The sequence below is a fragment of the Melozone crissalis genome, unplaced genomic scaffold (assembly GCF_028551555.1).
Source record: "Melozone crissalis strain CALT ecotype California unplaced genomic scaffold, PUWL_Pcris_2 ptg000036l_1, whole genome shotgun sequence".
Lineage (NCBI taxonomy): Eukaryota > Metazoa > Chordata > Aves > Passeriformes > Passerellidae > Melozone > Melozone crissalis.
In genome coordinates this window covers 15,147,900-15,163,616 of record NW_026535814.1, presented here as the reverse complement: position 1 = coordinate 15,163,616, position 15,717 = coordinate 15,147,900, and the positions used below count along the sequence as shown (strand labels likewise).

Here is a 15,717-nt window from a genome sequence, read left to right as displayed (position 1 = left end):
AAAGGCATAAAACACGAGTGGAGCATGCAGATGTACTGCCTGAAAGGGTTAATTCCCCTTTGCTCAGGCTGAAGAGGAAAAGGGCTTGAGGAAGCTATTGCTATAGATGACTTCCTTTCCATGGTGAAGTTTGCTGACAGCTACTTAAAAATACAAGCAACACTAGCATTTTTCAGTGTGGGTATTGACCTTTTATTTTTTTAAAAAGGAAAACAAAAAGAATACATCCTTTTACTGACTGGAAATGTGTACAAAGATACATGTTTAATGAATTCACACATTAAAGAAATAGGCTTTGAACAATTTTCTCTAATGCATGGGACTTCCAAATTCTTTCACAACCAATAAAGCTTTTTTTCAAATACTTTGTAATAATATGGCGTTGGGAGAGCCAGAGATCCCCTGAGATGCCAGTACTGCTAGTACAGGAGGTGCCTGACCTCAGTCCCTCAGCCATGAGTACCAGGGATATCCCAGTTATTCTGCAAGGTAGAAAAGGAGGTGCTCTACAAACCCCAATTCCATAATCCAAGACCATCCCAGCAAAACCCAAAATTATCTCAAAGCTGACAGAGAATCGGCAGTTCCCATACATCTCTATATGAACTCATCCCAACCTTGGTATTTAGTAACAGCTTCAAGGAGTATATTTATATATAAATCTACTAAAACAACAAAAATAAACCCCCAACAACACCACTGTAAAATTTACGTGAACACACGCAACTTAAGCAACACTGTGTTTCCACTGGATCTTGGCTATTGGCTGCTTGCAATTTATATACAAAGCTGATTAATTAGAAAAGCCGCTTCTGGGAGCCAAGCTTTCTGTCCAGATTAGCCCCGGTTAGACTAAGGATTTCCTATATGTGATCTTCTATGAGATGGCAATACTAAAATTTTTTATTGTAACACCAGGATGTGCTTGTTTGTAAACATTTTGTCTTACTATTAAATGAAAATCCAATGCATTCTTACATTCTGCACTGACATTATGGATCAATATCTAGGAATTCATAAGAGATATGAAAGTTTGGCTAATAAAAATCCTCTGGACTAGTTAATTCCTGGTGTCAGGGCACTGACTTTAACTTTAGAGCAACATCAAGCAGAATTTGATCCACAGAATCACAGGCAAATTTCCTCCAGGATGTAGGAGGTTCCAATCCATGCCAGCAAAACAATTTAAGTTTTGCATGATCCCCATTCCACAGATTGGAACGCAGGATTGAAGGGAAGCAGTTTGCCAAGGTCACAGGCAATGTCAGCAACACAGCTCAAAAGAGCTTCAAATTCCTGAACACCCAATTTGTGTTGGACAACAATGCCCACTTCTCTCCTGACTCCTACAGTCCTCAATCCCCTTCTATTAGGAAAAGATTACATGATACTGCATTTGGAGGAAGGCTCACAGGGAAATGTCAAAAGCAAATATGTCAGGGATATACAAAAAACCAAAAAATGCTAGACAGGTAAAAAACTCTTCCTGTTGTTCTTGAAGCTCTTCTTAACTTCTCCTTTTTGCCAGCTGCAGTCCTGAGTAATGAGTACCTGCCAGATCTGGGTGGCAGCTTCCTCAGACCCTCTCCTTGTGCTTCACGTTGGCCAGCTTGACTGTTTCCTGCTCGGAGGCAGGGGGAGAAGGCTCGTCGTGACATCCGATCGTCAGCTGATAGACAATCACACCCGCAACTGCCCCGAGGAAAGGAGCCACAACTGGAACCCACCACCAGTGGGACGGCTTACCAACCCTGGAAAAAAAAAAGGAAGTGCACAAGGTAAGGAGAGCAGCCTAAGCATTGAGATATTTGCTGGATCTGGAGCCATGCAGGACCTGACCCTCTGCAGCCATCACCACCCACTTGCACAGGACAGCAGCACCTGCAGAGCTTCCAAGGCAAATGTTGCCACACACACACACACAAACACTTTAAATCCCAGTGACAAGCAATTCAGAACAACTACTTTCAGGACTTCCAAGACTGTCTCTCCACCAGGAAAGGAGAGAAGCATTTGTTGTGCCTACACTAGGCAACTTCAATTCCTTCCCACTGCTTGCGGGAAAGCAACCCTTGATAGCATGGCTCTCTTAAATGTCTCCAAAAATGACAAACACTTCTCATTTTCTACCATTCAAAAATCATGATATGTTCATGTTCAAGGTGCAACTGAAATTCTCAGATTTCCTCTGAGATTTCCTCTTTGACAGCAATGTCATTTGCTCTCACCACTGGAAGCTGCCCAGCTCCCACGATTTCTTAAGAAGCCGAAAAGCAGACAGCGTCTTTTAGCAACATTTAGACAACCCAAAGATACCTTGCCAAGACTCTTTATAGTGCTGCCAAGATTCTTTATAGTGCCAGAGCTATTTGGATTCATAATTTTTTCCCCCTTGATGCTCAAGGTGTTTGTCGTCAAGCACTTACCGGAACACTTCCATGCCCCAGCCAGCAATGGCTGTGAAGAGACGAGGCCCAAAGTCCCTGGCAGGGTTGACAGCATAGCCAGAGTTGAAGCCCATGGAGGTTCCAATAACGAGGACAACAAAACCAACTGTGAAGGCCTCCAGCCCGGTGGGGACGGGGTTGTTGTAGGGATCAACAATTGCCAAGACACAAACAATCAGGGAGGCAGTGCCAATGAACTGGAGAGGGATGGGGAAGGAAAACAAGAATTTAATCCAGATTAGTCTTCTAACCAAGTTATTTAACTCCTCTGGGATGTAATTCTCTTAAAAGGAAGAGGTGCACCAAGTCACCCCACGACACTATCAGACCACAGCAGCCACAGGAATAAAAGAGTGGAGCTCCTCTCTTGAGGTTACGGCAACCCAGAACCTCAATCAAACCTTTCTCCCTACCCACAGAAGTGTTATGAATAGCAATTTAGACAGCCAGAAAAGCTGGAAACAACTTCCTAAACCTCCTTCCCACATGACCTGGCTGGGTAGAAGCTGTCCCTTTTGTGGTTGATGGCAAGTTTAGAAGACAGTCACATTGAACATCAACCACCACCCCATACCCAGCTGATCTCTGGATTGTGCCACAACCACAGTACCAGAGTGAGAGTGAGGAAGAGCTATCATTCCTCACACTATGGCTCTTCAGGGACTGTGACAAATTGCATTCTTTTCTCTGGTGTCCTGACCAGTGTTGTAACACTTGTTAATGCCTTGGCACAAGTCTTCTGGCTGTAAGGTCCTTTCTGGCCCTGCTCTTCCTATGGGCTAGTGTCAACTAGCCCATAGGAAGACCAGGGCTAGAAAGAGATACCTGTGTCAACTCCAAAAAAACCTTTCTGGATATCTTATCTTTAAATTGCAATTCATTTTCTAACTAAAGGTGAGGCCCAGACCCACCCAAAAGATTCCTCTTCAAATGCACTTTCATCCTCCCAGCGCCCTCTCACCTGGTCGAAGAAGCCATTCACAACATTCAGATGCTCAGATGGGTAGGTGGCAAAAATACCAGCAGTGGCATTCTGTCCTGTCACAGTGAGCCGGTTACTGTCAAAAGCCCAGATAGCATCTAGAGGTAGGGAAGGAGAAAAAAAAAAAATCATTTGCTGTAGAGCAAACACTTTTATTTGGAAAACTAATGGCATCATCCACCACAGCATTTTAACCAGTCAGGCTCAGAGGCAGATGGCATTAGTCCCTGTTCCTAACAATTATTTGCCAGACATCAAGAAAGAGAGTCAAGAAGCAAACACTAAGGTGACTCCAACTCTCTCCCAAAGGTAACCAAACACCTGTGGTATCAGTCTTGGTGTCAAAACATGACATAGTGATATGGATCAGCAAACAGGATTTGGGCTTTTTTACACTTTTCTAAGTTACTGCTCCCAAGGTTGTCTTTAGGGCCACCAGTGCCTTGCCTACCACTGTGTAGAAGCTAGATAACTAACTTAGGGCAGTGTATCTTTCCTTCGTGGTGAGTGGAAACAAAGCCAGACACCTCTGAATGTAGCTTCTCCATGGGTTAGGTAGCTAAAATGGGGTTAAATCCCTTCTGAAGAGGGGGCCTCAACCCAGGAACTGGAAACTGTTGCCCTGATATTTACTGAGAGGAAGGAAGGTGTCCTTGCTTCTTACTAAAGTGAAAAGTAGTTCCAGCCAGTGCTGGGGTGGCAGCTTCCTCCTCCAGCTGCAAATAACAGTGATGCTGGAAATAACAGGTGCTCCACTCAGCTACAGGGAACATCACTCCTCTTGCCAGAAACAACTGGGAGGCAAAGTCTGATTCCAAATGTCACACTTGATATTGAGGAACAGCAAGGCCCAGCATAAAACTTCAGTTCTTGCCCACTGAAGATCTCCCTATGATGATGAAAAGCACACAGGAGAAATAGAGGTGTGAGGAACTGGATTTGTAAGGTGCTTTCCAAGGTATGGAATCACTCTGATAAAAGCAGCAAAATCTGCTAGAAGTCACATTACCTGGAAGTTAACACCAGACAATGCATTGAACCAGACAATGCAGTGAAGACTTCATTTTTTAAGCCAAGAATGAGAAAATGCTTCTGGAACAGTGAACAGATGTAAAACCTTCATCACTGCTAGTGCTGCACTGACTTTTCTGGAAGATCAGTAGATACAAAAGAGCCCTTCCAGAGGTCCAGTATTCATTACTCAAGGACAAAAACTTGCACTTTGACAATGTTTGTTCACCTTCAGATTGCTTTGAGGAGGCTTGAACCCATCATCATGAGAATGGGAAAGCCATTCCACAAACACAATAAGGAGGTCTCTTGGAATACTGCACTGCAAGTGCTCCTGTCTGATACAAAAACTTCCCTCCCTGCAGTGAGTCACAAACACAGTTGTCTCACCTCGAAAAAGACACAGGGGTTTCCACACTTACCATAGTACAGCCCAAAGACGATGCCAGCTCCAAGGAAAGCCCCCAGGGTTTGTGCAAGGGCATAAATTGGCAGCTTGATCCAGGGCTCCCGGGCCAGTAGGCACATGGCAAAGGTGACAGCCGGGTTCAGGTGTCCACCTGCAGAGAGGATGGTGGTTAGTGTACTTTAATGGGCAGAATGTCGGTCCCAGAGTTGTGCCAGGGGCACTAGCTTCCATGCCAGTGCCACACAGGAAAAGTAGTAGGAAAACCTGAACAACAACTGACACAGGTGAAACTTGTGGAGCTGTCCACGTGGAGCCAGACGTACCTGAGACCTGTCCTGCGATCAAAATGCCGAGCGTCACAGCGAAGCCGAAGGCCAGGTTGACAGTCAGGAAACCTCCATGGGTCCCTCTGCTGAGAATGATCTGTGCAACAGAGCCACAGCCAAAGAGCTAGGAGGAGAAAAAGAGATTGAAATTACCCTCTCTGTTTCACATCAGGGCCAGCTGCTGACCAATGGCTGCAATTGCTCCCCTTACACCTTCATGGGACATCATAGCCCCACTCACGACTCAAAGCCTTCACAGCTTCTATCTTTGGTCAAAGTATCTATGCATTATCTCTGGAGATGGGAGGGAAGAAAAAAGGGCACAGACAAATCTATCTCCTGGCAGGATGGACTGAAAATAGGGCTAAAATTAAAAGCAAGATGTATCTACAGCAGTCTGTAACTCTTAGTCCAAACATCTAATTTTAAGATGCCAGGTGAGAAGGAAGAGCCAGACATCATCCTGGTCTGAGATATTCACAGTACAACTATGCTGATGAGGGATCTGGGTACCATTGTGTTAAAAAGACTAATAATTGCTTGACACAGTAGCACATAGATTGGTAGGGAACAATTCTGTTAATGCCTGGAAATACAGTTGTGACTGAAGAAGGCCACATTCAGCCTGACAATATTGGAGTTCTCTTTCCAGATTCCATCAAGAAAAGCCCATATTCAAGAGAGTCCACCAGCACAGCCAGTCTTTGCCTTCTGTTCAAGATCAGGTGTGCAGCAAACCAAACACTCAGGTAGAAAAATACTGTTTATTTTGGATTATAAAACTGTTTCCCAGTAGCTAAGGAAGGTGTTGCTTAAAGATGTTCACTCGAACTGGATAATTTTTCTCTTCCCAACTGCACCTAAAAGCCCTCATTCCTATGCTCACCCTTAACAACTGAAACCAGTTTCTCTCAGCAATTCAGTTCATCAGCCATCCAGCTGCAGGCTTTCTGTCTTGGCAAGTCTTTCCACTATGCAACATGTAATTTAAAGAGCTCTAAACCTGATCATCTGTATGCTTCTATCTCCCACTGGCTCCACCTGAACTGACCCTTGGTGCATTATCACTTGGAATTATCACTTGGCAGGTACTGAGAGGATGCTTAAACTAGGACAGAGATGACAGCCTGCTCATGAGATGCTCAAATCTAGGGATCAAGGCTTGACTTATTTCTTCTGACCACATACCCACAGCTATGCCCCCACAAAGACTTTCTACTTCCATAACTCCATCATCCCAGAATTACTCAACTGCCATAGAGGTGGTATCAACTCCTACAGGATAAGCCACCAAACAGGCACCAAGGTGGCCAGGTTGGCTGTTTATTCTTCAGCCAACACTGGACATGCCTACTGAGCAACACACGATCCAAATCAGAGGCAAAGACAAAACAAACGTAACTCAACCCCTCCCGTACCCTTGACAACTGAAGAATTGCTAACAAAGCAAAAGGTGCACTCAGCTTGGTTGGAAAGGAGCAGCCACGTAGGCTGCAGGCTGATTCATGAGGTGGACACTCTGTAAATAAGTGCCTCTTGACAAGGAACCAGGTGCCCAACACAAGGGCCTTGTGTAAAAAGAACAAAGGAACCTGCTGAACTCGTTGGTGAGGGAGGGATAGCCAGCACTGCTCTCTACTGGGTGCAGTCAGAACAGCCCCTACAATGTCCTTACCCAGCTGGGAAACCATGGCAGAGGAGACTCCAAGACAAAAGCAGAAAAGATTTGTTTATTGGCAGCAAACAGAAATAGCTATGCCCAAACCACCAAGGGATGCACAGCTCCAACTGAGCAAATAAATACAGGCTAAAAGCCAGGGTGAATCCTGTTTCTCCCTTTCCCCAAACAAGCCCCACCAAGCTTTGGAGAGATTTCAGAGAGTACGTGGCCATTGTGTTTGCCTCTCAAAGGCCACACAGCACATTACTCTGACCAGGCAGGGGACAAGCCCACAAAGCCTGAGTTTGGAGGAGTTTACCCCCGGTGATCCGTGGCAATGAAGGTGTTTGTGTTATTCACTCTGTAAGAGCTGGCAGTCCTGCAGGTGGTTGGTGCATGGTTATACACATACCTTTTGGCTGCAGAAACCAAGGAGTAAAATTTTCCCACCTCCACCTCCCTGATCACCCGCAAAGGTCTTCCCTGGAGCTGGAGGAATGCCAGGTCTGCCATTTCTCAAGAGGTTATCTCAGGAGGTCATTCCCCATCCTCCTCTCCTTCATCCTACACCTGGCAGTAGCACTACAGCTTTTCCTCAGAAGGGAGTCTATGGGCCATGCAAAAACACCCCGGAGCCACTCCACAGGACCTTTACAGCTGTTTATCAGATGAGCCATGGGCATTATTTGGCTTAATTCAGCGTAACAGTAGAAAACTTAAGCCTCAGCAGATAAAAAGAGTGCAGTGGTACTTAGGGACAGGTTTGAACTTTGATACACATGTGTTCAATTCCATCCTGCACCAGTGGAGTCCACTAAACACACAAACACAATGTCATGCATGACATCCCTCCATGGCATTTGACTTTAAGGAATCAGTTCAAGTCATGCTCACCCAGACTTTTGTGGCAAGTGCCTTGACACCACAGAGTTTTGTTGTGGTAGTAGCTAATACAATTTTTAATCACACCACTTTAACTTCTACTCTTTGCTAGTTTTCCTTCCAATTCCTTTTCCCAGATCAGATGAGACCAGAGAATCTCAGCTTTCATTTTATAGGTTTTGTTTGTCCACTGCTCACAGAGAGCTCTTCAGAAGCATCCAGCTTGGGTTGAACGGCAAGGAAGGTCAAATAAAAGCAATTCAATATTTTTCCCAGTCTCTTTAGTTCATGTAATGTATGTAAGACTTCTTAGCAAATATTTTATCTCTGTAGTCAGGGACAGTGGTGCACACCTAAGGGGAGATCACACCCCATTCTTTTGATTTTAATAACCTGCCTCCCACAGCATTTTGTTTTGTGGTTTTGTTTTTCATTTGCATTTGTTGAATTTTTGTTTTGCTTTTTCATTTGTTTGGCTTTGGTTTTGTGGGGGGAGGTGTATTTTGGTTCTGTTTTTGTGTAAAAAAAACACTTCTGGAAGAATGTCCAGCCAACAGAAACCCAAGTTAGCACCTCCCATGACAGTAGGTGCAGCAGTTGACTGTTACACACCCACAATACTAGCCAAGTTCAAAAGTGGTTTTAAAGTGCTCATAAAACACTTGCAATAAAGCATCACTCCAATGTGTTAAACCTGCTCTCCAATGAATTAGAGTCAATGCAGCCATTAACCAGGTTAATGGAAGCCTGCTCCCTAATTCCATCTTACTGACTGTAGCAAATTTAACAGGGAGGCTTCTTAGTGCTCATGGGGTGATTCAGCTTCTTGCACTGTGAAAAAGGGCTAAATCCTTGTTCTGCAGGAATGGGCTCAGGAGTGGCAGGGCTGCCAGACTCCAGAGGGGAAAAGAACACCCCTGAACAAAGGAGGCACCAGCCAGAAGCAGCAGCAAATAATGGGAATAGGTAGCACATTGCAGGGGATACCTCACACTCAGAAACCGTGAGCTCCCTGTGTCCAGGGCATGTTTGGAGACTGAGCAGCTGGCTTTGTCCCTCAAGATAAAAACACCCTGTCTCAATCACTCAAGATAAAAACACCCCATCTCAATGTCTGAACACATGGAAGCCCCGTAGCCAGTAGGGGCTGGTAGGAAAGAGACATGGAGGTTAAAAAGTTACAATAGCTCATGAAGAAACAAGGCTACTGAAGGCAGCCTATTTAGGCAGACCTTGTGGAAAACTGATTCATATGTGAGCTTCACACATGGTGCTCAGAACTCCTCTGCATAAGAGCCAGGTTTCCTTCCTTTCTTGTCTCCTCCTTTCTTTGCCAGCACTTTTTTACACCTTAATGTGCAACACAAAAGGCCTGAGAGCATTTGCTCTTCGACTTCAGACAGGTCTCTAAATGTAGGTGGGAAAGCTTTGCTGGCATAGACCAGGAGGAGTGCAATTACCTGAATTACAACTCTTCTGCCAGCAAATAAAGCAGGGATTAGGCAAGAAGCCTACTGTAAATCTACCCTAATCACCCTGGTGAATGGGAAAGACTGGTCAGCCCTTGATGTTCTCTGGTTAATGGGGAAGATGCCAGAAGATGCAGTCAGACCACGAGTATGCTTTGAAGGAGGAAACCCAGAGATACTGACAGATGATTTTAAGTTTTGAACACACAGAGGATACCACTCTTCACAGGGAGAAGGCAGGGAGCAAGAGCAGCATGCAGAGATCTTGAACTCCACAGCTCACACGGCAGGATAGCCTCCACCAGACAGAAAGGCAATGCAAGGAGCACTATCCTTTATGCTTTCCCTCAAAGCATCTCTCAAACAACCAGGTAGGTCATCATCTCAATTTGCAAAGCAAGGAGAAACCTTAGACCCCAGAGCCCAGTTTTTTGTCCAGCACAGCTGGAGGCAGCCTGTACAGAAGCAGCCCTGCAGGAAGGGCAGCAGCAGATGGCCTGTTATGCTACAGCTCTTGGTGCACCACCCACTGAACCAGAGCCAAGCCAAGGCTGCAGGGCTGGAGAGATGAGAGACTCTAAGCAAAACTGCGCCCCACATATATCACATGCTATAAAAAACATTGCACAAAGCTGGAGACATGAGCCTCCCTCAGCTCAAGAAACCTGAGCGACCTTCAGCAGAGGAGTTGGGCATTAGGGATGAAATTCACTGGTTTAGGTTGTTCACCCATGCACAGAAGGAAAAACATTTGTTCTGATCTCCCCTAGAAGAGGTTTCAGCCACTAGAAAGACCAGTGCGTCTGGTTGGGGCTTGGTCACAAGGTTGGGCACTCCTGGGGAAAAGATGCCTTCCCACCAAGGGAAAGTCTTAGTGCCCAAGCTGTCCTGTTTGTAGGAAGGAGAAATGTCCTGCTTCTGGAGAGAGACAGCAAGAAGGGACAGTTTTGGACAGTTAGTGAAGAGCTTCAATCCCTTCTGTGGAAGGGTTGAGGGAAAGCAGCAGCACTGCCACTACCCATGTCCCCATACCCAGCAGCACAGGACCCACCAGGTCCTTTCTTGCAAGGAAGAATCAGCAGCACTCAACATGCTTACAGCAAGGATTTCCATTCACTTTTACAGCCTAGCAAAGCATTAACCAAGAAAAGAACTTTATTTTTTTTTTTAATTACATTTTCTAAATGTGATAAGCTGGGTTTAAGCAAACCACCCCAAATCAAACAGCAACTGTGGGAACAGACAGCTGTGGGATGAGCAGCAACTTTAAGTTGCCAGCACCTAAGTGGGGCTCCCTTTGCTGTGGTCATCTCACGAGGTGAAGCTCCCCTTGCTTTAGTCATCCAAACCACTTAGCCATTTTTGTTTCTGTGGTCATACCCCAAAAAGCTACTACCTAGCCACAAAGTCAAGGCAGCAACAATTGAAAAGCAATTAGGATCTGTTTTTTTCTTTCTTTGTGCCTCTACAGTAGTGATTCACAGTGAGTCCCACTCGGAAATCAGCCATAATCAGCACATTACTTTTCCTGCAAATGTAAAAGACAAACAGAACCAGCTTAGGTATTTACAGCCAGCAGAGCAAGGCAAACAGACCGAGCCTTAAGAGAGGCACGGAGACCCACCATGGAAATTTGGCTTTAGTGGGTTGCTACAGTAATAACACAAACAGCAAGGGACTGGGAAAATGCCTTTGGCATTTGTAGTGCTTAACGACTGCCAGCAAGCGGTGCTTCCAGCACAGGTATAAAGCTCAAGCTTAAAGTGCTACTCAGAGAGTGAATTTTGAAGAGGGGAAATGCCAATTTAAGTATCAAAGGAGATGTATGTAGAATCAGCATTACTATTTTTGCAACAATAGAGACACCACCCACAAATTAAATAAAAGTTATGCAAGGTGCTCCGCACAGCAAAAGTGGCTTGGAAGTAGACAGCAACTTGCCTTGGCATTCTTCAGGGCTTGGCTGCCTTAGCTGGATTATTTTTCTTATCTTAAAAAAAAGGGGCACTATTCAAACAGTCCTTTCCAGCTCAAACCACTCGATGATTCTACCTTCACCATCTCTTTAAAAAAAATGAGAAAAATAAAATCAAGCAATAGGTTCATTCTTACAGGCAGCAAGACTTTGTAGGGATCTTCAATCTAGGTTTTGTCTAGAAGAGCTTAAAAGAGCTGCAGTCATTATGTGAGTGGAAGGGAGGAGGGAAGAAGCTGAAGCAGTGCCAATATCCACAGTGGGACAAGTTTTACATTACACAGTAAAATTTAAGGTAAGCTGCAAAGTTTAAACCATCTCCCTCCCTTGGGGCTCAGGAAGTTGATTTCAGTGTGAACAACATCTAACCTTAAATCCATCCCTGATAATATTTTATTCAAACATATTTGTGTTTAGTAAACTCCATCTACCATGAAGAAAACTTTCATGGTTTCAGGTCTTTCTTCAGGCATTTTACTGTGAAGCCCAAAACAGATATTTACTGGGGTACAATCCCTCTAAATGCACACACACAGCTCAACCTGCTGGCAGGGTGGGCAGCAGGGACTTTTGCAAGGTACAAAATGACAATTTCTGTCTTGGGAGAAAATCCAACTCAAACAATTGTCCAGGCCAACTGAAAGGGGAAGGAATTCCCCTTCAAGACCCTTTCTATTTCATGAAGGTGATACAATAAAACTATTAAAAGGAATCAGGGTGGAAATAAAGAAAAAACTGCAAGTTTCCATTTGCTAAGACAAATAGACTGAGACAGCACAAAGTTGGAAAGGGATTGACTAGCTTGGATATTGCAAGCTTGTAGTCCTGGAACCCACCTTCCTCTGGTGCAGCCTGTTTTGGACTTCTGACCATGCAAGAGCATTCACTGAGTTTGGGACTTTCCCTTTTCTCTCACATGGTCACAGAAAGCCCACAGCGCTCTGTCCACTGCAGAGCTGCAGCAGGAGATCCTGAGTGAGTTTGAGTCCTATAGGATGGAGTTATGGAGTTAAGTGTGCCTCTAAAACCAGTTCAGGAACTCCTGAACACGGTGATGGCTCAGCCTGTAAGCTTAGACACACACACACTGCAACAGAGCATGTTTGATGCTCCTGAGGACAAGGTGTGTGCTGCCCACTTCTGCCAATGCAGTGTCCAGCGTGGCTGGTGGGTGCCCATTGCCACTGCCATTTTGGAGGCTGCTTATGATTTTGGACCAAAGCCTTACTCAAGCTCTGAGCAGACCCCAATGCCTCTGTGCCTGGAGAGGCAAGGTGTAAGGAAATGTAGTCGCTGTTGTGCCAACTGTTACAGACAGAGGATGGACTAATGGAGTTTGGATCATGAGCCCTTCTGAAAGCTCAGATCCAAATGGCCAAAGGTTTGTCTTGTTTCTCAGCAACATTAGCTTTGCTATCAGGAGGCATTAGTCCACTACAAGACTTACCTTCAAGTTTCAATCCTGAGACTAACAGCAGCAACATCAGTGATTAATAGACAGCAATATTCTAACTGTTAATCACTTTCCTATCACCTTCTACCCACCTTAATTCCAAACAACCCTTCCTGGAAAAATCAACAGGACTTGTTTGCAAATCACCAAAGCTGGGTCGCTCTGACAATAAAGCCATTGCACCATACAAAGCTGCTTTCTTTTGAGAGTGGAAACATTTTACACAGTCTTAGCAGAGTCCCTTAAGCTGCCATACAAGATTCCAAAATGCTCTCTTCATCAGCAAAAAAAAAAAAATCTTATTTATGAGAGCATATAATTGTGTCAGTTTTTTTCTGTTGATCCCCAGGTGCTTCATCAAGCCTTCCTCTGCCTTCAACTCTTCCAACCCTTAGACTTCCCTCCAAGGAGTTCAGCCACCAGTTACAAGGAGGTGTAAACCCACAGTCACTCCACTGAAACCTTCAGGATTGCTCTGGATTTACACCACCTCAGACGAACCTGTACCTGCAGATATTCACTGTGCGAACTCCAACTCATTTCTGCCTCAATGCATACGCATCAAACCTGTGGCCAGCTGGGCAGTCCTGCATTTTCAGATGCAGGTGCTCTAAGCCAGATATCCCTGCCACCGTTTTTCTACACCAGCATTTACTCCACACAGCTCATACACAACTCACCTAGCTGTCCATATCTGCCTTTAACTCTAAAGCAAATTGCAGCCACTCAAAACATTTGCAACCTCAGGCATTAGACACACATTTATCCTGTTTTATCCCTTGTATTCCACCCCTTTGGAAACTGAGCACTAGAACAGGCAGAAGAGTTTTATCTCAATTGGCCACTGAAAGGCACAGTGGCTGATAGCAAGCACCAGGTCTCAGCAGGAGCTGCCATGGTATCGTGCAGCCCCACTGACAAGCCCCTGGGGAATCAGCCGCTGACAGCAAAAGGACATTGCAACAGCTAAAATTCTACTTCTTCATGATGGGATGCATGGGGAAAGTTAAGTGAAAAGAAAAAAAAAATGCCTTTCACTTCCTCGGGTGATAACACTTGCAGTATTTCAGAGCCAAGAAAATATCCTAAGGCGGACAGAAAGGAAGTTTTGCATGATCTCTAGCAAAACACTTGCTGCTTACACAGAGCTGTTTTGCTTCCTGCACTTCACAGATACACAGAAGATTCCACACACCCAACAAGCTCTTCAGAGCCCACACTTTGCAAGAAACCCCAACGTCCACCCTTAAGCAATATGCATGAATTTTTCCCTGCGCTCAGAGACTGTCCTCCAGACACCTTGAGCAGGTTGCACCAGAGCTGAGCTCATTCCCAATGCGAACCCTGGCAGCAACACAGCCCCTCACCAGGACAGCTTCCCCCAATCCCACAGGTCAGAGAGCATCCCACACTACAGCCCCACTCACCACCAGGATCAGAGTCCCCAAGCATTCGGCCAGCGCTTGCCGCACTAATTTGTTTCTGATCCTCAGGTGCTCCTCAATGGTAGCAAGAATGTCCTTTTGCCTCCCCATCGCAGCAGAGGTGCTTCTCAGGTGGTGTCAGGGGAACAGCAGCAGCTGACAAAGCCTCAGCAAAGTTTCCTCTCCAGCACAGCTGCCTTTGCTTATAAATAAGTTCATCGATGCCTGACACACCTCCTGGGTAACCACACCCCTTCCACCCGCTCTTCAAACCCAACTTTTTTTTCCTGCTTTTCAGCACAAGACAGCGTGGGTGGTTTTTTTTCATTTTCCTTATTGCTTGCATAGGTGAGCAAAATATTCAGGAGCTTCATAAGAAGAAGGAATTAAATACGTCCTGCTGAAGACACTGCTGTTTTCACCACCAGCTAAAATGCAGGGCCATATCTGCCCTTCTCCAGCTTCACTTAAATGTATAGACTGAGCAGTGCCTCACCCATTTGTGTGAGCGTGGTACCCTGCATTCAGGTTTCCTTCCCTCCTAAGCTGTTGCAGTGTGGTAAAGTGAAGTGTGCTCCTGTGCTGATTCAGAGGCTGCAGGTGCTTTGACAGAAAAATTGGGAAGCAGAAGGGTTTTAACCCCTACAGCTAAGTCTGAGGCTCTCCTGAGCTCCAGCACTTACCCAGCTGAAGCGGGCGCTGTGAACAAGACCAAGCCTCTTTCCACGGAATTCTACGTTTGGGTCCAAATTCTTTTGTGTCATTACAACTTATCTCACCCTCCCAGAGCTTTGGGAGAGCCCTCGCAGCCCAATCCCTCTGAAAGCTGTAAAGAAAAGACACGAGGCTCCCAGTGCAGAGCCAATTCCCATGACAGAACCACAGACTTACCGAGCCACACAGGAAACAGCCCTTGCTGCCTTTTCATTGTCAGTAACATCCTGGATCACTCTAGGATTATTCCACAAGATGGCCTGGATGAAAGCAGTCCCAGTCTGTACCATCTGAGGTGAGGACTGCTAACAGGACATGTGCAGCTCATGGCATCTGGTTTTTGTTAAGTGAGTAGTAAAAATTCCCTGGGCTCCTTGACTCACCAGGCCTTGATGCAGAGCTGCAGGGCTGAATTTGCAGGGCTAAATGGGACCCCCTTGATTTGTTCCCCCACCTTCTCTGCAGAGCCACAGATGCCCAGCTTTTCCTCTTCCCCTCATTTAGCCATCAACTTTCCTGTGGAAAAACCAGAGCTTTTTAGTACAGTGGTGAATGGGCCTTTATTTTGTACAGAAACTGCAGCCAACACGAGAAGCAGTCAGGAATGTGGCTAAGAAAGCAATAATGTGTGAGGAATCAAATACAGGGAAACACTCAGGTCCAAACATAATTACAGGGGCAGGAAACTTTCCTCATAATTTTGTGCTCAAGCCCAGTCTGGGGCTGCCAGCATCAATGGGGTCCTCTGAACCACAGTGAGTGCTCCACCAGCCCTGTGCTTGCTTGCTTGCTGCAGCTGGAATTTGCAAGTGAGGGCTCAAGACACCCAATTTCAGCCTTCTCTCCATATCTCTCCCCTCATCATCTTGCAGTGCATCACCAGAGCCGTGCAGGCTCCTCAATTCCTCCTGCACTCCCCTCTCCTTTACATTCTGCCCTGTCCTTTTACCCTGATGCTTTACCAA

The 15,717-nt window shown here is 45.6% G+C and overlaps 1 protein-coding gene across 1 annotated transcript; it reads right to left on the bottom strand.

Moving 5' to 3' along the window:
• Positions 1–234: 234 nt before the first annotated feature.
• On the bottom strand, positions 235–14,197 carry AQP3 (aquaporin 3 (Gill blood group)). Its single transcript, XM_054283443.1, has 6 exons — positions 14,042–14,197; positions 5,173–5,299; positions 4,863–5,000; positions 3,409–3,527; positions 2,427–2,644; positions 235–1,751 (listed from the first exon to the last, which is right to left on the bottom strand). Exons 1-6 carry the CDS (start codon positions 14,147–14,149, stop codon positions 1,577–1,579), a joined length of 885 nt encoding a protein of 294 aa, XP_054139418.1. The 5' UTR covers positions 14,150–14,197; the 3' UTR covers positions 235–1,576.
• Between the last annotated feature and the right edge of the window lie 1,520 nt (positions 14,198–15,717).